The sequence below is a fragment of the Carassius gibelio genome, chromosome B4, assembly GCF_023724105.1.
Source record: "Carassius gibelio isolate Cgi1373 ecotype wild population from Czech Republic chromosome B4, carGib1.2-hapl.c, whole genome shotgun sequence".
Taxonomy (NCBI): domain Eukaryota; kingdom Metazoa; phylum Chordata; class Actinopteri; order Cypriniformes; family Cyprinidae; genus Carassius; species Carassius gibelio.
This window is the reverse complement of record NC_068399.1, coordinates 12,898,115-12,925,668: the sequence shown is the minus strand read 5'-3', so window position 1 is coordinate 12,925,668 and position 27,554 is coordinate 12,898,115. Positions and strand designations below refer to the sequence as shown.

Genomic DNA, 27,554 nt, shown 5'->3' with positions numbered 1-27,554 from the left:
TTTTCGGCTTCACGCCAAAGAGTCGTTACGATAGGTGGATGGGCGGTTAACACAATGATGTCATTGCTTTATTGTCAGCCGGCATATAATATAATGATATCCAGACATTTTTTTTCTCTTTTACATCTGCGTAAAAAAAAATCTGTATTAGTATATTAGTAGAGTGTTCTCTCAAAATATTACTTCTTATTTTTTTCTTTTAGAGTTCACGGGGAAAAATGTGTCCCAGATATGTTTTTTTTTTGAGACTCACATTTGCACTTAGGTACTCATACGCTATGCACCTTTGAGCATAATTACATACGTGTGTGTGTGTGTATAATACAGCGGATCAAAATCAGTATTGAACATATCACAGTTTTTCTTAGTAACTATATTTCTAAAGGTGCTATATTTCAATTTCTTTTATGAATAAATATTTTTTTTCTATAAAATGTAATGACACAGGGAAAAAGTACTGAACACATGTCAAGGAAACTCTCAGTTGGTTTCAGAAAAAGAAAATAAAGCTGCTCGAATGGCGCAGCCAATCACCTGACTTGAATCCAATAGAAAATAGGAACTAAAGTTCAGAATTCATAGAGGAGGCCCACAGAACCTTTAAAATTTGAAGACTATGAGGAAGAATGGGCCAAAATCACACCTGAGCAATGCATGAGGCTAGATTCTCCATAAAGGAGGCATCTTGAAGCTGTCATTACCAACAAGGGAGTGAAATATGGGGAGAAATATGTTCCAGACATGTTTTTGTGAGATTGACCTTTGCAGACAGATTCAAACTAGGACCGCCTACACAGAAAAGTTTCACGCATACACACACTACCCACCAGGTTTACATGCATATTTATGTACAGTCGGAAGACAAAAACTGACTTAAAGTGCAAGCAACATATGCTTTTCATCAGTATGTGTAGGAATGGGATTTGAACCCATAACCTTGGTAACGCAAATTAGGGTTGCACAGAAACCACGTAGGCACACATTAACTACAGAACACATTTGAAACATCTTTATATACATTTTTAAGGCCAAAGTGACTTACAGTGCATTCAAGATTCATTTGAATATCTGTTCCCTGAGTTTGAACCTATAACCTTGGTGTCATACAGGAATACAGTGTTTTCCTTTCTGTTTTCTGTGCATGTGTATCTAGTGAACTAGTGCATAAACCTTAGTTTTTGCATTGTACACTTCAGCACACAATAATGCAAATGAAACAAACACCTCTCTTACCCTCACACACACACAAATACACTTTGTTACACATGCACATGGTCTGAACTGAACTGCTGCAGGTAGAACTGAAGATATCTGCCTCTTCAGATGGAGATGGCTTTAGATAAGCACGCTCACACACATGCAGGAATGCTCACCCTTGGGAAAGTTTACATCACGGTTCAATGAATTTTGGCACAACAACTCTAAGACATAACTGACAATGTGTGTAGCCGCGTCTTATCACAGCTTATCTCGGGTCTACAGCCAACACTCACTTCCCTTTACCACTGCTAACACTTCTTTAAAACTCACGCTGATCTGGGGTCAGATTTTCTACATCAGCGGTGATCTGTATTGTAAAGTATTCATGAGAAAACTGATCCAAACACCACGGTTCACCCCACAGGCAAAGAGGAACCTCAGTACAGGTGCTGTATCTGTAAATATAAACTTCATTTAGTGGTAAATCTAGACTAGGCAAATCTATCTCATATAGAATTAAACCTGAAAATTGGCTTCCCTAATTGCTTGCTTAATCTGTCAACTAAAATTTCAATGTAAATGTAAAATCTAACTGCAAATTATTTTTACTTAAAGGTTGGGTGAAATGCTGTTTCATGCATACTGAGTTTTTTACACTGTTAAAGAGTTGGATTCCCATGCTATTAAAAAATACTATATATAAAAATACTCCTTCCGGTTTGTCACAAGTTTCGGAAAGTGTTTTTCGAGTATGGGTTTGTGTGACGTTAGATGGAGCAGAATTTCCTTATATGGGTCCTAATGGCACTTCTCCCGGAAGAGCGCACACGCGCCAGTAGAGGAGAGCAGAGACATTCACTGACCAGAGTGAGAGAGTTTTTGGTTGCCAGGGCAAGACAACCCTGCACAGATTACCAAAAAAAAAAAAAAAAAAAAAAAAAAACAGTATAAGGGACCAGTGGATGGAGTTTATTTTTACAAAGCATCAACGGAGTTGTTGATTCTGGATTTGCATATCGTTTTTTTCTTATGGATGATGCAATCCCAACGAAAAAGGGTCACGATCGTGTGTTGGAACCGCAGGCGGTGAGTAAAACATCTTCAAATATCTCTGTGTTGTTAACTTAGCTATCGGCGCATAAGCACATCAAGTAAACAACATGCGATGTTGGCATCAAACTGCACTTCCCACATGTACACCTTTAAAAAAAAAAAAAAAAAAAAAGACGACATAAAGTGGAACTTAGTCATTTTCCAAAATCGCTAAGCAAATATATATAGTTTCAATACATACTACATAGAGTGAATCTGACTGTTAGCAAAGGTTTGTTTTAGATTATGTTTTTTTTCTCTCAACGCAAAAGCCTACTCACGCTCGTGATTCTTTAGCTCCACCCACACGTTACGCCTCTAGCCGCTCGTGTTTTTCCGGAAAAAAAAACGGTACAGACTATCTTTCTCTTATAAATATAATAAAACTAAAGACTTTTTGGTTGCACTTTATTTTACAGTACGTGTACTAACATGTACTTATAGTGTACTTATAGTGTATTTATCTAAGAAAGTTCTGGTAATACAAGGTAACTACAATAGGGTAGGGTTAGGTTTAGGGGTAGGTTCAGGGTTAGTACCTAGTTATTACATAGTTATTGTAATTACTATAATAAGTACACAGTATGTACATGAGGAACAGGACTGTAAAATAAAGTGCTACCGACTTTTTGGAGTTATGAAGGATGCAGTACTACTCTATAGGTACTCAAGATTAACAGGATATTGAGTGAAAATGAGCATTTCACCCCCCCCCCCCCCCCAATGAAACTGCAATTTAATAGTACTTAATTTCTATTAAATTTGCAAAGTAGTAAATTATATTAAGTGGCCTTAACTACTACAGTATGTACCTCAAAAAAAAAAAGTATAATGTGTTTGTTTAAATATTGTGTTGCAAAACACCTCTGCTGCAATTGAGGTGGGGCTAGGGACAGGTTTGGTGTTTGCTGGGTAGGTTTAAGGGTGGGTTAAGACAAATGTAATTACAGAAACTAATTGCATATCTTATTATATGCAGGTATCTTTTCAAATATAATTACAATGTAAAAACATGTATATAAACAATAAATGCATTGTATAAATTATTAATTTAAATGTAAGTGCATAGTAGTCAAGACCACTTAATATAAAGTGGGACCAACAATAGCATTCACATTTAAAAATTTGGATGAACTTGCATGTGATTACACATTATAGATTAATGAAAAAAAAAATACTATGCATGTAAAATTGTTCAAATTGTATTTATATTGCCATTTTGTGTAGTGTGTAACATTCTCTTTTGTCATTGAATTTCAGTATCCTCATAAAATACACTTTTTTTTCACTTTTCTTATTTATTATTATGTTTTTTTTTGTTTTTGTTTTTTTTGCTCCTATACCCCTTAAACATTGTTTTAAATAATAAGCCTCATGTTATACACAGATTGCTGTCCTACCTAGCAAGCAACCAATCTTAGTAAACGACAGGAACAGGTGCTGCCGTCATGCCTTTCTGCACACTTTTTAATTAAGCAAAATGATCGTGAAATACAAATAAATTAAAATGTACAGTTGTGGTTTATTCATGTACTTGGTATTTGAACTGCTCATTTTCGGTTTGAGTGTATTGGGATGCGTATTGGACCGTAGCCTTTGTTCAAGTGGCTTAGGGATAAAACAAACCACAGTGCAAAATAAAGCAAGTGACATTTCATTTAAGCCATTAAAAGAGCAAATCTATAAGCTCTGAAAGTTCAGTTTTCACTACGTGCCTATTAAGTTTGTCTTAAAGTGGACCTTAACTTAATGTTCAAATTTTAATAGCTCGGAAAAATGTCAACATACTCCAGCAAATTGACCGGACAATGTGAGCGAGACTCATCACGATGGTTTTGCTAAGCAGCTGGGAGGTCTTAAGGAGGTGTTTGTGTGTCTCTGTGTGTGCACTGTTGTGGATTTGATATGTGTGTGTGTGTGTGTTGTAGAGTGCTGTAGTAATAGCTCCCAGTGGGAGCAGATTTCTGTCTGGTCGTTGTGGTGACAGCATCAGGAGAGAATGAGGTGATGGCTGTCCTCTCCTGCACTGGACAGTAATTGGCAATCCATATCGAGCTTTGTCTCAAACACACACACACACAGACACCTACACACACACACACACAGACGTCATATCCTATCAGCATCGCTACATGCAATTGCCATCACCCTGTTCCCCCAAGACTCAAACTGCAAGTGACGACACATGTGTGAATTTGTGTCTGCTACCACTGTTGGTACCTCGCACTGAAAGACAACATACACATGGTTAACATCATCATCTGAACAACAGGTGGAGATCGGAGATGACAGGCGCATGACGGAGTGAAAGAAAAATAAACATGAGTTTACACATAGGTTTACCCTTCTACTCGGTGAGAATTCGGATTTACAGCTACAGGATGTGTATTTCACCAGCAGCACTGAACAGAACTGCCAAAATAATGACTGTCTTGAACTGGTTTCTAACATGCACCTCTTCTGTCATTGTTCAAAGAATTCCTAGAGAAAGATATTCATTAGCATTCCCATACATCTCAAAGTTGGTGTTTCAGCTAGGGCTTTATACACCAGATGTATGCAACCTGCTTTCCCAAGTAGGGCATAACAAGTTCCTGGATCAACAACAGGACTGAACCCTACAAGATGTGTGTTCAATCCTGCTCCACGAGGGCCAGCATTTACCATGCCTGCCCCGAAACACCTGAATAGATATCGTGGGACAGTGGCTGCATTACCATTACCGATACAAAACTTCAGCGATATTTTGGAAATTTTGAATAAAGTATTGCTAAATGCTTCCACTAGCTGATGTTATGCAAATAAACTATTTTTTTTAAGTCATGAGAACAGATTTTGGTAGGATTATGTACTACTGTATATATCACAACCACTCCACTAGACATTATATTTGAAGGAAGGAGGCGTAGGCACGCATTTTTACCGAAGCAGCATGCAGAGCCACTGCTGGGATGTTTTTACTTCAGTGCGGCCACATATGACGTGTTTCTTGGTGGTTATAGTACACTGAGGAATGATCTTATTACTTTTTACCTACCCGGGCTCATGGCATACATGACACGAAATACGTACCAATAAGTACGTTTCAATGCAGTTTCCAATAGAAATGAACCCTAGAGGCAGTAAAACTCTGACAGCTTTTATTCCTTTTCACACAAATATACAGAGTTTCAATTAATAAAGCGTATTTTTCGCAGAATTACTTAAAGAATATCATGTCGCGACTTCAAAACAATATTAATATGCTGGGAGATTTGAAAACTGATGCTTCTGAACATTAATATCGCACATATCCAGCTTTATATCTATGGGTTTTCAGAGGCGGTAGGTTTGTTCGGTAGCTCACGGAGTTCGGAGATGGACTTCAGAGGTGAGGAGCTCCAGTTCGAATCCCATGTAACCGCAGTTCGACAAAGCTGTTCAAATCTGCGTATAAGTTGAAATTGAAACGACATCAACAAATGCGTTTTTATATCAGTTTTGCATTTGTTAACACTATCGGATAGGTTTAGGGTTGGGTTTGGTGTAGGGCATACATTTTAGCGACAGTCCCCGGATCTTTGAATTCTGAATTGCTGCAATATGTACCAGAATTGTACACTTTTGCCCTAGCTATATTGTTCACTAACCCTAAAATCACTTTGGTTGTAGATATGTTGGACCAAGACTAAAAAAAAGACATCCAGAACAATATATACCTGGTAAAATCAGATACATTTTAGGAATGCACTAGGTTTAAGAGTAAAATTATGCATAACAAAATTATTATTATTTTTGTGAGCTTTAGAAGACAAGAGCCAAGAGTCATATGGCCACTTTTATAGTGCTGTTTGGAGCTTGACAGCCACTGTTCGCAGTCCACTTTTATTGAATGAAAACAAGTAGCTTGGACTTTCTGCAAAACATCTCTTTTTGTGTTCAAAGGGGAAAAAAAAGGCTTGGGAACGGTACATGAGGGCGAGTACATGACATAATTTTCCAAATGATTCCTTTGAGGCAGTTAGCCGGTAGGGGAAACAGAAGAGGATATCCAGAAGAATGCAGAACATCAGAGAGAAAGTTAACGAAAGCTAGGCAGCAAGAAAACTGGAAACACATCGTTGGGCTGAACAAAATCAGGGCAAGAGCGCGAGGAGCGAGTGGAAAAAAAATTCAATATATTTTTAATCTCGCGGATGTAATGTGATTGCACAGCTGCCGTAGGCTGCAGATTTCATAAGCCAGATCACATTTCAGACAGATGGGGTCGGGGTGCTTGTGTTCAGGCCGATCTGCATGGCTCTGGGAGAAGTTAATGAAGGAGACAGAAACACAATGCCCTGTAATGACTTTAATGCCTTCACCCAAGGATTCCTTCACTGGCCCTTGGGGGTCCAGAAGGACCAAATCATGTTAGTGTAAAGCACTGATTGCTCTTTTCTCTTGTCAGGGAGAGTTTGAAGACCAAAAATTGAAGAAAGAGTGTTAAATATTTGTCAGATGTCATATTTTATTGATTTTTTTTTTGTTAGATTTTTTTTATATGGCTTTGCACATGTTTTCTTTGGGTTCGTTTAGGCTTTTCTTTTGTCAACCTGACCTAATGCCCTGCTCTTCTTCCTGTCTTGTAGCTTTTGCATTTCTCTTCTGCTCTGAGATTACTACTGTAAATTGCTACTGAAAATGCAGATTATGACATTCAACTAGTTTTAGAATACGGTAGATAGATGGTGTATTGTTGTATTTATCAAACTCTCAACCAGCTACTCCAGTTGGTGATCCACCTAAACCTGCTTGGACCTACAAAACAAAAAAAATGTATAACACCATCTACCATTGTTAAAACTGAACATATATTTACTGCACAAGTGTGCTTAACATGAGCAATTTGTTGTTTCAATCAAAATGTATTGTGTTGATATTTTCTTCTGTTGACACTTGGATGACGTGGCCTACTGTATAATGCTAACCAATAACCAGGTACCTTTAACCATTGCTAAATTCAATAAAACTCCTATTCAAGTTTGGCTTACTTTTTTTAATGATTCAGTCAAATTCAATACCATATTGACTATCAGAAGTTGCATGAAAATATACTATATTATGATAAAATAGCTTGCAAACTGTGATTCACATTGTGTTTCAGCTGGCTTTAGTTGGATTTTCCAGTTGGGAAACCTACACTTGTGCATTCTCATGAATCAGCGAAAAAACGGACTATGTCCGAAACACAGCAGTTTTCATTGTAATTATGGTAGCACTTTATTTTACAGTCCTGTTCCTCATGTACATACTATGTACTTATTATAGTAATTACAATAACTAGGTACTAACCCTGAACCTACCCCTAAACCTAACCCTACCCCATGTAGTTACCTTGTGTTACCAGAACTTTCTTAGATAAATACACTGTAAGTACATGTAAGTACATGTACTGTAAAATAAAGAGTAACCGTAATTATAATAAATCTCATAATAATCAACTGGACTGTCAAGAAAACAAATTCAGTGTTGTCAACAGAATGTAACAACTGGTTTCTACCTGTGTCTGAAGTTCACTGGATCATTTCTAAATCAAGTTAGCAGACTAAGCTCTCGGGATGGTGACCGGAAACAATGGCGTTAGCCCTAACAGTGTGTTGTTATTGAAATGGCCGTGTTAAGGGCTAGGGGAATAAAGATCTGATTATACGCCCAGAAATTTGTTCTGTTTTGAGAGGAACATATGTGTGTTTGAGTGTGCAGATGTAGGCGTGTGTATTTTGCTTACTCTGGTAAGAAGTTATACAGAATCTTTTAATTCACATGGAAAACAGTTATTTTAAGGAATGACTATGCTTTTGTTTCTTATTTGAGTGTTTCTTACATTAGCATACACATTTACCAGTATATCTCCAATACCACCTTTATTTGAAAACGGTTGAAGGTACAACCAAATTATTATACTTAGCACCTTAACGAATCCAAATGTTCTTATTGAGTGTGTTACATTTGTTCAGTCTACCATGTTAAGTGAACATTTTGTTTCAGACTCTCATATACACACAACAAAGGCTGTAATGATCTTAGTAATGGCGTTATTAAGTCGACCGGAGTGACGACACTTAGCTCTGGGCATGAGCGGCCCAATGTTTTTGTTATTACTATGACAACAAAATAAAGAAATCTGGGAAAAAGAGGTCCCCCCTCTCATGTTACAGACATTGAGACACAAACATCCCCTCACACACACATACACACATCTTGAACACATCTACAGTAGAGCTTTAGAGGTCACATGCCTCTGTCAAGATCAGGTGACCGCCCGACTCTGTAGGAAGATTGGAGGGATGAATTCTGTCAGAGAAAATTTACAGGGGTGTTAAACTCCAGCTGCGTTGTGGCTATCTGCTTTCCTCTCTGATAGAGTTTGAAAGCCCTAAACTCATGACACACTCATAAATTTCCCCAGACTTGTTTAAGCCCCCTTTCACCCACACACACACCCACAATCCCCCTACACGGCGATAAACACTATGTTATATCAGCCGCCAAGTGTTCTGACAAAAATATATCTATATATATTGCAGCAACAATACTGTATTGCAGAAAAATAAGCCCTACTCTTAAAAGCACAAGTTGTCCCTACGGTAATAACACACACACACACACAATTTTTATGTCATGGCACTATTAGATGTACTATGGTAATATAATGTGAATAAAATTCCAATGTAATTACATTTTACAATTAAAACTTTTTAAATAATTAAGAACCAACACTTATTAATATTAAGATTGTGCTTGCAGATCTCTGCAGAAGCATTAGACACTGAACACGTCCATAAAGTGAAGTGATAGGATGGATTGTGGCATCTGTGGTTTTAAAGGTCACATGAGACCCGACTGAAACCAAATGTTACAGCGTCCCTGTGTAACTCGCACACAGACGCATATTCACATAGACAGAACATGATTTGTGTCAGCATGTGTTACAACAAGTGTGTCTCCCCGTCTGTGTGTCCGACGTGTTGGAGAACATGTGTACGCATGTATAAAATGTACACATGAGAATGCAGGAATGCGTCTCGCTATAGACAAAGTAGTTTGTAGTATGCGTTTGTTTATGTGAGACATTCTGTGGCAGCTGTCTAATGAGCTATTCGTAAGAATAGGAACACAATCTCATATCCTTTGGACTATAGGAATAAAGGCTGGTCTACTTTGCAGCTACTTCTGACCAACATATGCCCACTTAGACAGGAAACAGATATCTGACTAACATGTTAAATGACTGACCACAGCTTGTTTTTTGTTTTTGTTTTTTTGGCCCGTTTAGGGGCAAGTTTACCTGAAACACACAGACACACACACACACGAATACCATCACTATCTCATTACCAATCGTACGTATTTTACGTGGTGGCTAATTTGTACGATTTCTGTGAGGTGTATGTTTAGTGCGGTGTTGGGGTAGCACTTCGTACGAATTTCTATCATTTAAAGATTTTTCACAAATAATACATATTTTATGAGTAAAATATGTACGAATTGCCATGAGTTTAGATTTTGAAAAACACACTACTATGGAAATAAAATGTCCTTGTCCATAGCTAACATGCATTTTCCATTTTCAACCAACTTATCATAAACTTGGGGGCGCCGCTTACACTTGGGTATTTGTGGAGTAAATACAGAGATAAAGAGTGAAATTAAATCGAACCATATCATTAAATGTCCATCAAATAACTAAATGCCTTACGGCAAAACTGGCAAATGAGTTTATCATGCCGAAAATATTCCGCCAATGTTGCAGAAACATATTCCATTAGTTTCAGACCTATTAAAAGGGTCCGCACTTATCAGAGGGCAATTTTCTGCCGACGGTTAGACACTTTGTAGTCTAACTAGTTTTCCGTTGCACTTAAGAGCACCTAAACACACAAACAGGCCCACACGAACCGATATATAAAGACGCACACACAGCCCTGTTTAATTGCAGTGGCTGGAAAGGCATCATTAAGTAAAAGCGAGGAAATACATTTCTTAATGCGACTTAGTAATGCCCGGCCAATCAGACGGCATCAAAGGAATTAATGAGGGTGCTTTGGGCCTAACATGAGAATGTACTGAAATTGCGAACACACATCCACATCCTAAGCACCACACGGATGCTTGCCCTCTCTGTCTTCTTTCAAACAGAGAGATGAAAGGAGTGTGTCAGCTAAGAGAACGGTGTGCCAGCGGACATACACACATGCACATATGCGGATGCACATTCTTACACACACTTTTGGACGCACAGGGATAAAGGAATCTAATACAGTGCTCTGCTGGGGTGTGTGGGAAATCCAGTTGTTTATAAGCTGAAATCTTAACATCTCACTCTTAACATAATCCTTTAATTATTCATGTCCAAACCGTCTTTAAAGATCCTATAAAATCAAGATTTGTGTAGCTTTGAGTCTAGTCCGCTACCTTTGAGGCTAATATACTACTATACATCTAAAAATGAAGTTTTATTATGATCAAAATACTGATGACTCATCTTTTGCTGTGTACTTTTGTCTAATAAAAAATGCTCTCCGGAATGTTAACATACCATTCCCTAAAGTATAAATACCACCTGTCTTCGACTGGCAAAAACAAGTTGCAATTCAAAAGTGTTTTTGGAAGTGTTGGGGAAGCTACTTTGAAACTGTAGCATCACAAACTGCAAGCTACTCATAATCTGAAGAAAATTCAAATTACCCTTGTGAAAAAAGTACAACCTAAGTTACTAAAGATAGTGGAGCTGCCATGCACCTGGAAAATGTAGTTAGTACAGCACTACTTCTTTGGTTATTTACTGCCAAACACCTCTAGTTATGCTTATGCTTGTATGTATTTACATTTTTTCCCCCTAGCATTAATTGTCGGAGAAAGAATTGGCTGGAATTTATTCACTTTTAATGTGTCTTCATTGCTTTGATTAATAATACAAACTTTGAAATGTGTATATGAAATAAATGCAATTTGACTTTACAAAAGGAATCCATCAATTTGCCCCACCCCAATTTCCCATTCTAATGGGAAAATATGGTTTACCTTTGTTCTGATAGAATTCCTATGGAAAATTGTCCATGTGCAGACACACACATACATTGTTGTTGAGTGTGTGTTGAGTATGCGACTGATATTGTAAACAGAAATGGATTTTCATGGCCATTAAACGCACACACAAACTGTAGAGCCCTTGAGTTCTTGTCCCTGAAAGTAACACGACACAGTACATGCATGATAGTGATTACACAAACCTTTATCAAAGAGCATCTATCTTTCTGTTTATCCACTCCTTTCATTCTTTCATTCTCACACACCTTTTCTTTAGGTCAGCGTGTCATGCTGGAGATCAGGTCATTATAAACAATGGCAAAGAAACAATTGTCACCTGGTCTTTAGATGTACGTGTATGACTCTGTGTGTGTAGGTCATTGTGGCTATGCAGGTTTGGACATGTTGCTTGGCAAATGCTATGATGTCATCCAAGGTTAGTTCTCCATCTGTTTTCCCTCTTACTGAACCCCCTTCCGGAACACAAGAGATTATGTGTGTGTGGCAAAGCACACTGGACAAATTCAGTCTTCTCAAACGTGCATGTGAAAAAGAGAATTCGAGAGGTGTGTGCATCGTCGACTATCAGAAAAGATGGAAGTGCACTGCTTAGGCCACGGGGGAGCGGGCGTCAACGCTATTGCAATTACAAGAGAGAATGAGGGTGTAGAAACGTGCTGTGATTCGATGTGTGCATGAGCATGTCAGGGCGAAAGGGTTGTGTATGCTTGTTGTTGTTGTTGTGCGTGTGTGTGTGTGCCTCGTAGCAGTAATTGTAATGGGACTCAAGGGGTCTGGTTCGGTGCCTCAGTGGCTTTCCACTTTCATTCCACACCTTCCCCCCATAATTAGGATCCGAGAAGGCCTGGTAATGTCCAGCCTCTTGAGGCCGTCTCACTCTCTCTGACTCAGATAAGAGGCTTCGCTCTGGGCACGCAGGTCAGTGCGTTAGCCCTCGGAGAGGGCCGGAAACCATCCGACCGAGCACCTAGCCGCTACACACTCTGATGTCCCCATATCTGAAAGCAAATAGTGAAGGAATAAATCCGTTTTTATCCCTCACTCCACATCTCATCATCGTTAAAAGGCTGGTTATTGACCATAAATTTGATCAGGCCATTGCCACATAAGAGATGTGCTTCTGATTGGCTATAAAGAGATCTCATTAGAACATTAGGCATGATCAGATATAAACCCAGCCTGATAGGCTAATAAACGCAGACATGGGGCGCGCTGCCAGTAATGTGTTTCTGCTCGTAATTTTTATGGGGATGTCTGGGAAGGCATTAACAGGAAAGAAGGGCACTTGCTGTGCATAACTGTGCAGTGATGGGGGTACAAGGGTGTGTGAACGCAGATGTGTTCACACTTAACCAGCTCTTGGAAGCACAGAGAGGGAACCGTTGGCAACCGTGGAGAAGACTGAATCAGTGGTGTTATCTGAGTTTTGGCAAGACTGCTGGCAGAATGTTGGCAAAGGCTTGTGCATATGCTGCGGAGGGTTTTTGATTGTTTGCTAGTGGTGGTAGAAAGGTATAAACAATTGACTGGTGAAAATTGAAAATGACAAGGTAAACAGTCCCGTTTCCACCTATGGAGTCGTTCAGAGCCAGGATTTTTACTATCGGTATAGATCCTGGTCCACATTGCTCGTTCTGGACTAGAAGGACCACTTAAGCCTGGGGAATGATTTGTTAATCCACTTGCTGTAATGTCTTTCTGAGTGTACTGTACTTCACTGACCATAAACTTGTAGGGACACGTTTGACATGCTTGACTGATGTTTTACTTTACCTGCAGCACTAAGTACAGAGTTGTCGTCTTTAAACTCTTTCATACTCAAGTTGCACACATTAAAATATATTCTGACCACCTAATTCATCAATTTTTTTGTTGCATCTGCCAGTCTTCTGTTGTTTTTGTTGGAATTTTCCATCTTTTTCTTTGATTAGTTCATGGTTTCTCAACTCTGGCCCTCAAGATCCACCGCCCTGCAGAGTTTAGAGTCTCCAAATCTTCTCAAAAACAACAAGGTAATCACGGGGCTGTGTCTGAAATCACCCCGTACCCTCATTTATTAGGCTGCAGACATCTTCTGGAATTCATTTGGCACAATCCTAACAGTGCACGGGTATTCTCTTGCACAGAGGTCTTGAACCCTGTTCCTGGAAAGCTGCAGAGATTACCTCTAACTTCAATCAAACACTCTCGAACCAGCTAATCAAAGCTTTCAGGGTTGTATGAAAATCATAGACAGTTTTTTTTTTTTTTTAAGCAGGTTAGAAAGAAATGTTCAGGAATATGGGTATATCCAGGAGCAGAGTAGAAGCTACTTCGGTTGTACACTCTTGGGACTGAATAAGTCCACTCGATAATGTTCACTGTAGTTTTAGACTCCACTACAAATAGCTGTCCCTACAGTTTACTATATAAGGATATATTCAATATTACTGGAAAATTCAGTTTGACCTCGAGCTAACCTCGATTTTTATTTTTTTTGTATCTCAAAAATATTGTTTTGAGGTGTTTTGAATCGAAGATAATTCTCTCTAAAGCCCTGCATTTGTTGAATTCTCTCCATTTTGAGTACAAATATGCCCCGTAAAGCAACTAACAACAGCACTGTTTTACATGAAAGGGGCAGAAAAAATCTAAAATGTGTGACATTTGTTAGAATACAGTAGGAGAAATAGAAAAATAGCTGTGCTAATGGATATTTCCTTAAAAAAAATACAAATAACAATGAATAACGCTGTAAATCCGGCAACCAGTTCTACTCAAGGAATTTGTCCTACTATTCCACCCAGCCTGACACTCACTCACAGGAATTTGCTTAAAATCACCTAATCAAATTGAAGCTTGATATTTTTGTGTGTTATATGCATCAGACAGCTAGAGAATGGTCCTTGGACGTGCCGTCTGAAGCTACTGCCAAGGCCATTTTACACACGTATCTCTCACACATACAAATGTGTTTCAATCATTACAAGTTCTTAGCAATAACAATTATTATGATGATGCTGATGCTAATGATGATGATGATGGCCCCTGGGGATGAAGACAACGAGAGCTCCCCGGGCTGCTGCAGAATTATGGGGGAACAGATTAAAGGCGGAAAGAGTGGGGCGAAGACAGGAAGAAGAGAAACATATTTTGCTAAAGTTTGTTGATGAGGTTGGCCATGCGTAGCTGATACAGTCACATCAGTACGACATTAAGCCAGCGTAACCACGGAAACACACACACGGATTATATCAAAGAGAGAAAAACACAGAAGACCGGAGAAGCAGAAATTAAAGAGTAAAAATATGGCAGGGTGTTGCCTAGATTCCAGCTGCGCGTGTGTGTGCGAGCGTGTGCACGCAGCGTGCTCATTAGAGCTTAGAGAAGACAGGAAACAGACATACTTGTCTTCCTGTGGAAACAGAAAAAAAAGGAAAGTTTAAGTGTATGCCACCACAAACACACACACATGGCCTGAGTTCAGTCGCCTGACTTTAATCAGACCTAAGACTCCACTTAACCGTCATGCAACCTAAGCTTAGCACAGCTGCCATAACACAGTTGCCTTCTCACTCACACACACTTCCGACTTTCACTGAAGTCTCAGTTTTAACCAGAAAGACAAGTAAAAATAGTTCCATTACTGATAACACTCAATCTACTCTAGTCTTCTTGCATAATAACCAGATCACGCTTATTTGGGATAACCGCAACCACATATTGCCTCCCAAATAAAGGGATTTTAGTGCAAACAAATATAACAAAAATATGCATTTTTAATAATGCATGTATAACGTTTCTATAGGACCATGTGTGTATAATTAAACAATTAAATTACATTTTAATACTAAAACATAATAATAAAGCAATAACATTTAAATTAATCGTAATAATTAAAAAACTAAAGTTAGTATTTATATCTTTTTAACACAGAGACACATAACTGGCCTCTTGCACGGGACCACATGCTGGATTTTTTAATCTTGACGGACTGAAAGTTACTGGGCCATGCCAGGGGACAGTGTGCATGTGTGTGTGATCCCTTTAACAAGCATAAGGCCCGTTTTTCTCTCAGCAGTGGAGTGAAACATAAGACACAGTACAGACAGACAGCTACAATTAAGATTAAGCACACACACAACACAGCTGGAGTCAAGAACTTCCTGTGTGAGCGCTAGCTAATGTAACATTGTACCTACTCACACACACACAAAGTGTGTTCTCTGCTGGGGTTAAGGGATAGAGGAGTTTACAGACAGCCAGCGAGGCAGAACAACGAAGGATAAAAGGGAACAAAAAGAGACAAGAGAGGAAAAAAAGACTAGATGCTAGCATGTTTAGCTTAGCTCAGCTATCAGGGTGTCAGTCTGAAGACGAACAAAACACTTCCGGTAAAACGTGAACTCAAAGCAATATCGGTGTTTATATGGCAGCACATCAGCTTCTGAAATGAGGTCTTAAAAGATTTGAGACATGAAACATTATAGTTGTTTCACACACACACACACACACACAAAAAAATAAAAACACACACACATACATTAAGCATGTGTGTCACGTACTACAGTGTTCTGTAAATAAAACAGTAAAAAAAAAAGTATTTACTATATTTGTCCTGTCTATTAATTTCAATCTCATTTACCTCATTTATTTGTTTTGAACATGTCGACTTCTGTGTGTCACAGTAAAATAGAGGTCATCGTCTTCCCACAAATGCGCTTAATCCCACAAACCTTTTAAAACTGTCCAGTAAAATCATAACAAATGATATCAGCGTGTGGCCAAAGAGAGAGATTGTTTCCGTCTTGCGTGTATGTCCCATCTCTCTCTCCCAAAGCAAAGCATCTGGAAAGACACTTCGCTCTTTTCAATAAAGGAGTGCAGTGAACATGAGTGTTTCTCTGTAAATATGCATGAGGCTACAGAATCCAGGCAGTTCAACAGTAATCCTGCTCTACTGTTAACCGGGAGTTTTATAAAGCAACACACACTCGCACATAAACAGCATGGTGTGTTCATACGCAGCCAGAAGTGTCAAAATATATTCCCCCCAGCGTACTTATAATGTAATATTCAAAGTTCCCAGAGGCTACATGCTAAGCTAAAACTAAAAGTTTCACTCAAACTTGTGATTAGCATAGCAAAGAGTGTCTGTGGGTTTATGTAGCCATACTTACAGGAGGCAATGTGATCAGAATCTGACTGGATTGTTTTGTAAAACTTGAAATTAGCATTTTCTGAATCAAATTTAGTGTTAAGGAGTCAAAACGTGTGCCATATGAATGTCATTTAGACTTTTAGCATTTAGCAAGCATCAAAACTATCTTGTTTTAAACAAAATACTAAAATAGCTTGTTAACTTTTACCCCAAATTTGATCAAATCTCCCTATGGATACATTTAAGAATATCCTCATTCATAAATAAAATAAAACAGATTGAACTAAATTTGTTCAGCAGTTGGGTTTTAGTATGTATTGAAGTCCGTGGTGTGTTGATGCATGTGTGTGTATGTTTGAGTGTGAGAAGAGAGACAGTGCTACATTTGACAGCAAAGTGAAACATCCGTGTGCTAGCTACATGGGTAGAAATGTGTGTATGCCTCTGTGTGTGTGTGTGTGTGTGTGTGTGTGTGTGTGTGAGAAAGCTCTATGAATGGTTCCTGAAGTGCTCTCCTCAAACATAGCTGAAGTACATTCTCCTCTCTCAGAGCTAGCGTAGGAGGAAACCAGCACTGATATGCCTCTCTGGATTTCAAACTTATCATAGAAAACTGCCTACATACACAGAATGAGAGAGAGGGAGAGAGAGAGAGAGAGAGAGAGAGAGAGAGAGAGAGAGTTGACAATAGGCTCTGTCTCTCTCTCAGACAGTCAGACGTTCAGTCCAGTTTTAATCACGGACATTCAGTGCGGCCTGAAAAGAGTCTCTGTCCTGAGCCCTGCACTCTCCTACAGCTTAAACAATGCACTGCTCACACACACACACACACACGTTCAGATTCTCATTAAAATCCTGTGACCATTTCCCAATTTCCTCAACCAGGCAAATGGGGAGAAATCTGTTACTTTGTCTCGCACAAACACACACACACACACAAAATTCAGAATAGCCAGAAATACGACAGTGCCATATTAAGACACACCAATAAATTCTATGTCTCCAAGGTTGCTCTTATATTGCTTAGGAGATGAAGATGTAAAAAGATTTCATATGTTTTTTTCACATAAGTTTCTTATTATAAAAAAGATGTAGAGAAAGTATGAAGGTATTAAAGTGGAAATCCTAGCTTAGATCTTTTTAGGACCTTGATGAAAAATAAAATACAATTTGAGTTCACGTTAAGTCCTCTTTTTTATTTTTAATTGTTTTATTATCTTCTTTCATTTGGTAACATTTTAGTATATGGACCAATTCTCACTATTAACTAGTTCTTTATTAGCGTGCATATTACTTACATATAGTCTGTTTATTAGTACTTATAAAACACATATTCAGCATAACAATATTCTACATCCCTAATCCTACCCAATACTTAAACCTAACTACCTAATTAATTATTAATAAGCAGTAATTATGATTTTATTGAAGTAAAAGTCATTGTTATTAGTTAGTTAATAGTGAGTTTCAAATTGCTTTTCAATTAATCTCATGGCTGTCTGTGAGAAACTATTAAGATATTTAAGAGATAATTTATTTTTACAGGAAATGTATGATGATGATGAGTTTCAAGGAGACTGTTATTTGGGGCAAAGAGGGTACAACAGAGGATTTATATAAAAAAAGTAGTACAACAGAGGATCTATTTAAAAAAGTAGTACAATTTCTCTGTCCCCATCCATCTTCTTTCCACTTTTATCTCTCGCAGTCTCATTCTTTCGAGCATCTATTGTTCTGCCTGCATTCATTTCCCTGTCTCTCTCTCTCCTTCAGCTGTAATTGTGATGGGTGAACTGATAATTGTAATAACGTTCTCTAGGTAGGGAGTGTGTGTGAGGGGTGGGGGGTTGAACTTCAAGGGGTGCAGACCCATCCGGGTAGATCACGCAGGCTCCGAAAATGTCAGCCTGTGGAACAATATTGGTCACACACACAGATGCACATACACAGACAGTATAATGGGTACACTGACTAGACGGCGGAGGGCAGTGCATCGCCGCACTGACTCGAGCCAATAATACGGAACACTGGATCCAGCACACACACTCATCAAATGTTGTCTTCACCTCCAGCCTGCACTGCCACATTGCTTCCTCCACCTCTTCCTCATTACCTCGAGCTTTCACAAGACCTGAGTACACAACTAAACCAGTAAACAAATATACACTCACAAGAACATTTTTAACTTCATTTTAACAATTTTTTTTTAATTAGCATTTTATGACTAAACTATCTATCTATCTATCTATCTATCTATCTATCTATCTATCTATCTATCTATCTATCTATCTATCTATCTATCTATCTATCTATCTGTCTGTCTGTCTGTCTGTCTATCTAGCTATCATCTGTCTGTCTGTCTGTCTGTCTATCTATCTATCTATCTATCTATCTATCTATCTCTCTCTGTCTGTCTGTCTGTCTATCTATCTATCTATCTATCTCTGTCTGTCTGTCTGTCTGTCTGTCTGTCTGTCTGTCTATCTATCTATCTATCTATCTATCTATCTATCTATCTATCTCTCTCTGTCTGTCTGTCTGTCTATCTATCTATCTATCTATCTCTGTCTGTCTGTCTGTCTGTCTGTCTGTCTATCTATCTATCTATCTATCTATCTATCTATCTATCAATCTATCTCTGTCTGTCTATCTATCTCTCTCTGTCTATCTTTGTTCGTCTCTATCTATCTATCTATCTATCTATCTATCTATCTATCTATCTATCTATCTATCTATCTATCTATCTATCTATCTATCTATCTATCTATCTATCTATCATCTCTGTCTGTCTGTCTGTCTGTCTGTCTGTCTGTCTGTCTATCTATCTATCTCTGTCTGTCTATCTCTCTCTCTCTGTCTATCTTTGTTTGTCTCTATCTATCTATCTATCTATCTATCTATCTATCTATCTATCTATCTATCTATCTATCTATCTATCTATCTATCTATCTATCTATATGCAGTGTATCTCTATCTTTGCCTCTATCTATCTATCTATCTATCTATCTATCTATCTATCTATCTATCTATCTATCTATCTATCTATCTATCTATCTATCTATCTATCTATCTATCTATCTATCTATCTATCTATCTATATGCAGTGTCTCTCTATCTTTGCCTCTATCTATCTATCTATCTGTCTGTCTGTCTATCTATCTATCTATCTATATGCAGTATGTCTCTCTATCTATCTTTGCCTCTATCTATCTATCTATCTATCTATCTATCTATCTATCTATCTATCAATCTCTAGACACACATAACGGAGGTTAGTTATTCTAGATACGTAAAGGTCTTATTCTTGTTGTTGCAGCGCAGTGCCCAGACCTGTTGGGTAGGAGTGACGTGCGCTGCAGTGTGCGTCTGAGGCTGGTACAGGTGCAGAGATCAGCATGGAATGCCGTTCATCTGCGTCGCCCATCTGTGCGCCCCTGTCTGCAGCCAGCCGCTAATGCCGGGGATAGGGGACAGGCTAACGGCATGATCCGCCCACCCACACACACGCGCACACAAAATCCACTCAGCCAGATAATTACGGATGCGTCCCGGGCAGAGGCTTAAACACACACTCAGAGCCGCTGCCGCTAACAGCGTTCATTAAAACCAACACTGCAAAGGTCAGAGGTCACCCACTGCTAAAGACGGATGCTTGCCACTCCATTGCCTCTCTACTAACGCTACTCTTTCTCTCTCTCTGGCCTAAAAACAAGTTGATTTCTCGCTCTGCTAAAATGAGGGAAAGAAAGAAAGACGTTAAAAGACAACGAGAAACCAAGTTTACCTGCCATCAGGCACAAGAACACCAAGTCTCGTGTTTGAATATGCCTCTAATCAAATCATCTCCCCCTCCTGCCTCTCTGCTAATTCAATAAAGGCAACAACTTGTCATTGTTATTTAAAGTAATTTTCAATGTAATCAAGTGGTATTAATAAGCATGCTGCCTCTCATTACCGACTGAACCTGCCTTCCGAAGCGCGCAGAACTCAGTGTGTGTGTGTCAGCGTGACAGAGAGGCTGTTGTGTGGCTGTATGTGTGTGTTAGAACATTATGCATGTGCTTATGACTCATTGTGTGTGTGTGTGTGTGTCTGTGTGGGCGGACATGAGTTCCATGGTATTTTTGTTCTTGTTACTTGCAGTGACAGAATGGAGTTGCATTTCTTGGCTTCGTTTTCGCGCAAAACATTTGCGCACAAGTTAGAGAAAATGTAAAGAACATAAGAGTCAGAGATGAACATAAAGCGAAGTAGAGAACGGCATAGATAGATAGATAGATAGATAGATAGATAGATAGATAGATAGATAGATAGATAGATAGATAGATAGATAGAACACTATTATCCTAGCATGACATTTACATGTTGCAAATTACATAAATGAATATAAAAAAAGCATTGAATGCAAAAGGAGCTGAAATCAATCTCCAAATCTGTCATTCAAACGACATCCGTGTTACAAATGCATCGAGCCCTTCTGAAGGAAAAGTGGGATCATGACAGAGTGATCCCGCAGAGAGCTGAGCCCTAAAAAGAAACGAAGCACGTCGGAAATTTCCACTGCACGGATCATAAGAAAAATGTGACATCACTACGATGCGTCATATTCAGATGCAATCCAAGATGATGTATTTGAACAAGGCAGAAATTGTTGCGAGCTGACGGCGAGGTGTTCAGAGGCGTCGATCCGGTAGAAACTTGAGGAAAACGCAGACGCCGGAGTTTTTGTTTGCGCAGCACGTCAAAAAATCAACTTAATAGATAGCCAAGTTACTTCTGGATTTATTTTATCTGCTTTCTCAGTCTGTTTTCACAGATTTTACTCAAATAAAGGATGACAGAAGAAAGGGGTTTGAACTAAAGGAGAGATAATGAGAAAGTTAATCGGATGTAACACACACACACACACACACACACACACATTAGACAACAGTTTTCTGGGTTGTCTGGTGGCTTCATTAGGCTGTAAAGAATGTCACTGAGTACCATACAGTCACATAAGTAAGAGAGAAATGAAAAGAGATGCAACAGAAAGACAAGAAAACTTAAGCTGGTCTTTATTAAGGCAGTCCGGCAGCTGCTCCTCTGGCTAATACAGAGCCTCCACACTAATAAAGAAGAAAAAGACAAATAGCGATCCATCACACATCCCCCATCAGCCCCATTTCTCCCGCTCTGAACAGAAGATTATGCCCCGGACGGCTCTGGGGTGGAACTGTGATTGTGAGTGTCAGTCAGAGAGAAGGAAAAGGAACATACCGACTAATAGTGCTACATCGATCGGGAAATGTCTACTTAAATGCAGCAGTAGTCTGTCACCTACACAGTAAGGCTATTAAAACAGGACTGTACGTGTGTGTGCGTTCTAGTATGCGTCAACATCGGATTCGCACATTTAAAAACATCCACAGAATGTGCGTTTTGGCATGCACACGTTTTGAGGACGCGTATATGCATTTCGGTGCAATCTGAGCTTGACCTGCTTATCGGAATAAATAACTGACCAAAAATAACACTTCTTCTGAGAGAGCAGAGCGTGTCATCTTTATACCCTTGATCTATTTTCATAATTCAGTGTGGAATACAGCGGCGCCCCAATTTACAACAACCCAGAATCCTGAACTATATATGAAGATCCAGAGTATTTATAGTTCGCTTCATACCCTCATTACAAACATGTTCATGAACGCTTTTAAAGTGCTATTAGTAATTCTGACTGAACCTCTTATTTATGCATCCAAAACATCTGAGGAGGAGTTCAACATTCAACAACTGACTAAAATATGTATTTTTTTTTTATTTTTTTTTGTACAGATTATAAGAAAAATACTAAATAACTTTTGCAAAAGCTAATATAAATAGAATGCAAACCTTATTTTAGGGTCATAAAGCTTTCCGAAAACTAATGCGGAACGATTTGACATCATGACATGCTTTCTGTGGTTTCAGTTGCCCTTCTATACTTCCTCAAAAAAAACTGAGTTAACACAATGGCTGTCTCAACCCGATGGCGAGCAGCGTTTTTAATATTTTAGGCACTTTTAAAAGCAGTTGTGATGTTTCAAAATAACTAGAAATCTCTAAAGATAATGGTTATAGGGTTAGGGTCAGCTGTTTATAATGCTCAGCCTTGGTAGCTCAGTTTTGATAAATATCCAACAGTGTTTAAACTAAGGTAAAAAGATGAAGGAAACTTCAAAGCCGCGCATTTGTTTGCGCACTAGACGGATATGCGCAACACCATGTGCCATATCAAGATCCTAAGGGGTGTTTAAAAAGAGACAAAAAGGGAAAACGAAACAGCCCAAAATCTCAAGTCGATAGACAAAGTGGATAAATGAAGTATTCTATATAAATCTCGCAGCGATGCGCACTTCGTCTTCTCAGCATCAGCACCATCATCCCGCATCACATATGAGTTGAGACGCGCCCGGTCCGGTAAGACCCCTCAATCCCGGTGCGTTCGGGGGAGGGTTTGGTCGCACAAGGGGTTAATAAGACACTCCATGCGTCAGACACATGACAGTATATGTGCGGACTCAAGAAGAAACTAAAAAAAAAGTCCCACACACACTTTTTTTTCGAGCTGAAATTGCACACGCAGACGTACGCGCTTCTCACAACATTCATGTTGGAGACGAGCGGAGGGAAGAGCGTGATTCTCAGCGCGGGCGAGATGGAGACACATGTTCGGCTCAGGTCTTACCTTAACACGTTCCAGCTCTTGAGAGGGTCCAGGTCTGAGATTATAGAGACCATGCTTGAGGCTCGGGCGGCTCGGGCTTTGCTCGGACAGAACGCGGCTGATTGAGTGAGTGAGTGAGTGAGCGCTGTTACTCCGACTGTCTCTCTGCACTGCTCTGAGTGTGATAAGCGCTGAGAACAGGCTCTCTTTCCTCCGCCCCTCACAATCACTCCAGCTCTGCCTCTCTCTCTCTATACGAACCTCTTCTGTGTAATATCCGACTCAACGTATGCAACCGTTTCCGTAGACACTGCAGAATGAATAGCCTACCTGGCGCTTTTATGATCCTTGTGAATTTTTTAAAGAGATTTTTTTTTATAGAGGCGGGCCTCTATAACTCTGTGTTATGATACAAAGTGCCAACGAATTGAAAACGACATACTGTTTTCAACAGTTAAAATAGGTAAGTATAGGCCTATCAATAACGCTTTACGCGATCATGCTTCGTATTAGACTTACTTGCATTGTACTTAGTAAGTAGGCTATACTTTGCTGATCTGCAAAACTAATAAAAGGAGGTTAGAGCTAGTGTTATGACTAAGGTCAAGGATGTTTTTGCACACTTTGCAGAACCATTAGTCCACCCAATACCCATTGTTCACTGTGTATGTATTAGAATATATCTAATGTTTAGATTTGTTTAAATTAAGATGCCACACAGATTAAATGCAACTGTATTCTAACAACACAATAAGACATCTAATATGCGAGATATAAAAGCTATATACAATTAATTGTTCAATAATGATTACAATAATGCTAAAAGTCATAATAAAAAAGTGAACAAATTACTCCATACTGGTGGCGTCAAACAGTTAATCGCATCCAAAATAAGAGTTTTTATTTGCATAAAATAAAATACACACAAACACTATATCTATTTTTGAAAATATTTACATGTATATACATTTATATTTTTATATTATATACAAATATATTTAATATATAAACAAAATGTTTTTCTTATAAATACACATGCATGTGTTTGTATTTATATATACAAAATAAATATACATAGTATACACACATATTATGTAAACAAAAACGTATTTTTTTATATATATATTTTGTCTGCGATTAATCTGCAAAGCATCTGCTGAGTACAAATGTCTGTCAGACGTCTTTCAGATGTCAGGTTTACGTACATTCTAAATGATATACATCTTAAATACATCTAATATACGTCTATTTGAAATCTGATAGGAAACGTCCAATAGATGTATTTCAGATAAAAACATGCCTTGCAGATGTAAATGCAAAAGATGTACATGTGCTATCAGTGACATTCATTTGTATTATTTATTAGGCTACATACCAGATATAGACGCTTTTAAATGTGAATTAAATCCCCCTCTAAAAAAAATTAAAGGCTTAGTCAAAATAAATATTTTCTGTAACTGTATCTGAATAATTTATAATGTCCTTGATCCTGTCTTATTGAATAATAACCAAATTATTCAATAATAGGTAACTAAATGAACTATTATTCAATAATAGTTAATTGAGTATATTATAACACAGATGGTACAGCTTGAAATATTTTGTTTCAAACCATACCAATGGTCAAGAACAGTTCATCACACAACAGGTTTCTTGGAACATTTTCATCTAAAAACGGCATCTTGAAATGGCAATGTTGTTTTGTCATAAACCGTTATGAGGAGAAAAAGAAGGGGAACATTTAGGTCTGTGAGTCAAACGAGAAGACAGACAGCTATTCCACGTGACATTATTGTATCTAACAAGGCTTACTTCCTGTTTGACACATCACCACATCCTGTTTTAGGCCTACCACCTTGTCTGGGCTTTAACTGCAGAAATTTAAAACACAAAAACTTTGTTAATTCAGATTAATTAAAGTAAAACTACTTGCAATGTTTGTATAAATGAAAAACATAGTGAATTTTATAGTACATTTTGTGCATGTGTTTAAAAGTGAGTTAAATGTTTCCTTTGTTCATATTCAGGATGCAAATTTTATTTTAAATGAAATCCAAGAGCTTTCTGACCCTGCATAGACAGCAACACAACTGAAATGTTTAAGGCACAGAAAGGTAGTAAAGACATCATTAAAATAGTCCATGTGGAATCAGAAGAATGCATATGGATGCATCGTGGTAGTGTTTTGAATGGGCATCAAAGACTGACACAGAGGAGTCAAAAAGTAGCTTTGTAAAATTACAGTTGAACCACTGATATCACATGGACTATTTTAATGATGTCCTCACTACCTTTCTGGGCCTTGAACGTGTCAGTTGTGTTTGCAGATTTGATCAAAAACACTTTAATTTGAGTTCTAAAGATTAACAAAGGTCTTATGGGAACGACATGAGGTAATTAATGATAGAATTTTCATTTTGGGGTGAATAAATAGTCTCAGTATGACTGAAAAAATAAAATAAAACACACAATTTATTTAGAACATCCCCAAAAAGTTAATTGCGTTTACAATAGTCTAACATTATATGAAGCACAACTCATACAGAAGTCACTTTCAAACAAAGCAACTTTTTTTGTTCTTCATATACCAAATCTGTGTGAGAAAATCTTTTGCCTCCTCATGTGTAGTTCCTGATCGTGTGGAAATTTAAATAACTGGGTTTTGCTGAAAAACAAATTGGCCAACGATGATAAATGTAATACATAATAATTTCTGATGGACAACAAAATGAGGAATGTTTAGAAAGAAAGGCTAAATAGACTAGCACTACTAGCAGTTAAACAACATTTGCTGTTGCAGAGTTGTTAGCGTCTACGTCATCCCCATAAACCACTCGAAAAGCCACACTCCACTACTTTAGCTCACAATGATTGGCTAAAAGCATCTAATAAACGTTATAACCACACCGACCAATCATGCTAAATAACAAGCAAAGAGGTCTGTTTAACAAACCCACAAGAAAGCAGGATCCTGGTTTCTGGAAAGCGCTGGGTTTGTGTGGGTGTGAGAGTGTTATTCTTAAACACAGCTTCTTGAAGCATGTGCAAAATGTTCCTTTTCCACCATCCACTCACTCGCGGCCTGTAATCTTGTTAGCGACGATATTTACACACATTCACACACACCTCTCAGGCTCCTTTTCAAGCTACGGAGATGTGTGAGAGACAGATGTAGACAGAAAACCAAAAACGGGGCTTTCTCCTCGTCTCCTCCACCACAATAAGAGACACTGACCCGAGACATCAGCTATAATTCATAGCTCCTACACGTCTAATCTAGATAAAGTACGTATAACATCATCCTTTTTGAAATCTATTCCTTCCTCTCCTTCTCTGTCTGCATCTATTCAGCCTAAATAAAAAGAAGAAAAGGACATGAAGAAATGAGGAATGGCGCAAAACGCCGGCACGCACACCAGCGCAAGGATGAAATAACTATGAGGGGATTATTTCATAAACGACGATATTTCCTTTCTTCTGAAATCCATTTGATGCTGTCAAATAAGCCCAAAGCCATACGCCCACGTGCACATTGTCTTAAAAAGAGCGATTTGATGAGGATCTATTCTGCCTAACCAGGCAGAAATATAGTGTTGCCTCTCTTCAGAGTCAAAGCTTCATAAATCCGCCTGTCCAGGGTGGACAGGAATAACTTAGATTGGAGAGCTTTTGAATGTAATTATGAAATCTATTTGTCCTTTTCTTTTTTTGCAACATGATGAACATCAATGTAAATCTTGTTAAACATACCTAGCAGATGAGGTGTGGATAGATGGCTTGTCTGGATCATCTAGAAGAGCAGAAATAATGAACTGTTGGACAATTCAGACCACATTTTCGAAATGATGCACATCCATGCATATTATAGATCTGAAAGATAATCAAAAGAACAAATCAGTCATGTCTAGTTTTACTCAGAAATATGTCAGTTTATGCAAATAAATCTTATAAAACACACAGTTAACTTCAAGAATTACACAGTTCAGTTAATGGCATCAACACCGTCCACAAAAACTGTTCTAAAAGCAGTTTTAATGGATCAATTCCCAATTTTATAGAGAATTTTATAGAGTGCTGTGTTGCAGAGGATACAGCATACTACTGCAGTCTGACATACTTTACTGGGACCGTACAGTGTTCATTTTCACCTGAATAAACACAGTAGCTAAACAAATAAATTTCACTCAAATGTCTGCGACATCGATGATCATTTACATCCATGGCTAACATGAAATGTGAGCGGAAATAATGAGACAGTTTGTGAATCTATAAAAATCCAAAACTAAAAAAAAAAAGGAACAACAGTTAGGCCTATTATTTCTCTGCAAGTTAGTTTGTTACTAGATTGTGAGTGGTTCCTGAATA

The 27,554-nt window shown here is 38.3% G+C and overlaps 1 protein-coding gene across 3 annotated transcripts in view; it reads right to left on the bottom strand.

The window, feature by feature from the left end:
* The window catches only part of celf2 (cugbp, Elav-like family member 2), a 143,504-nt gene extending 120,017 nt beyond the window's left edge, over positions 1 to 23,487 (bottom strand). The window contains exon 1 of one of the 3 annotated variants that reach the window (XM_052554744.1): positions 23,211 to 23,487. In XM_052554744.1, the coding sequence (XP_052410704.1) occupies positions 23,211 to 23,263 (53 nt within the window). In that variant the 5' untranslated portion in view covers positions 23,264 to 23,487. The remainder of the gene's footprint in view (positions 1 to 23,210) is intronic. The other 2 variants (XM_052554752.1, XM_052554765.1) reach the window with 2 other exon arrangements.
* Between the last annotated feature and the right edge of the window lie 4,067 nt (positions 23,488 to 27,554).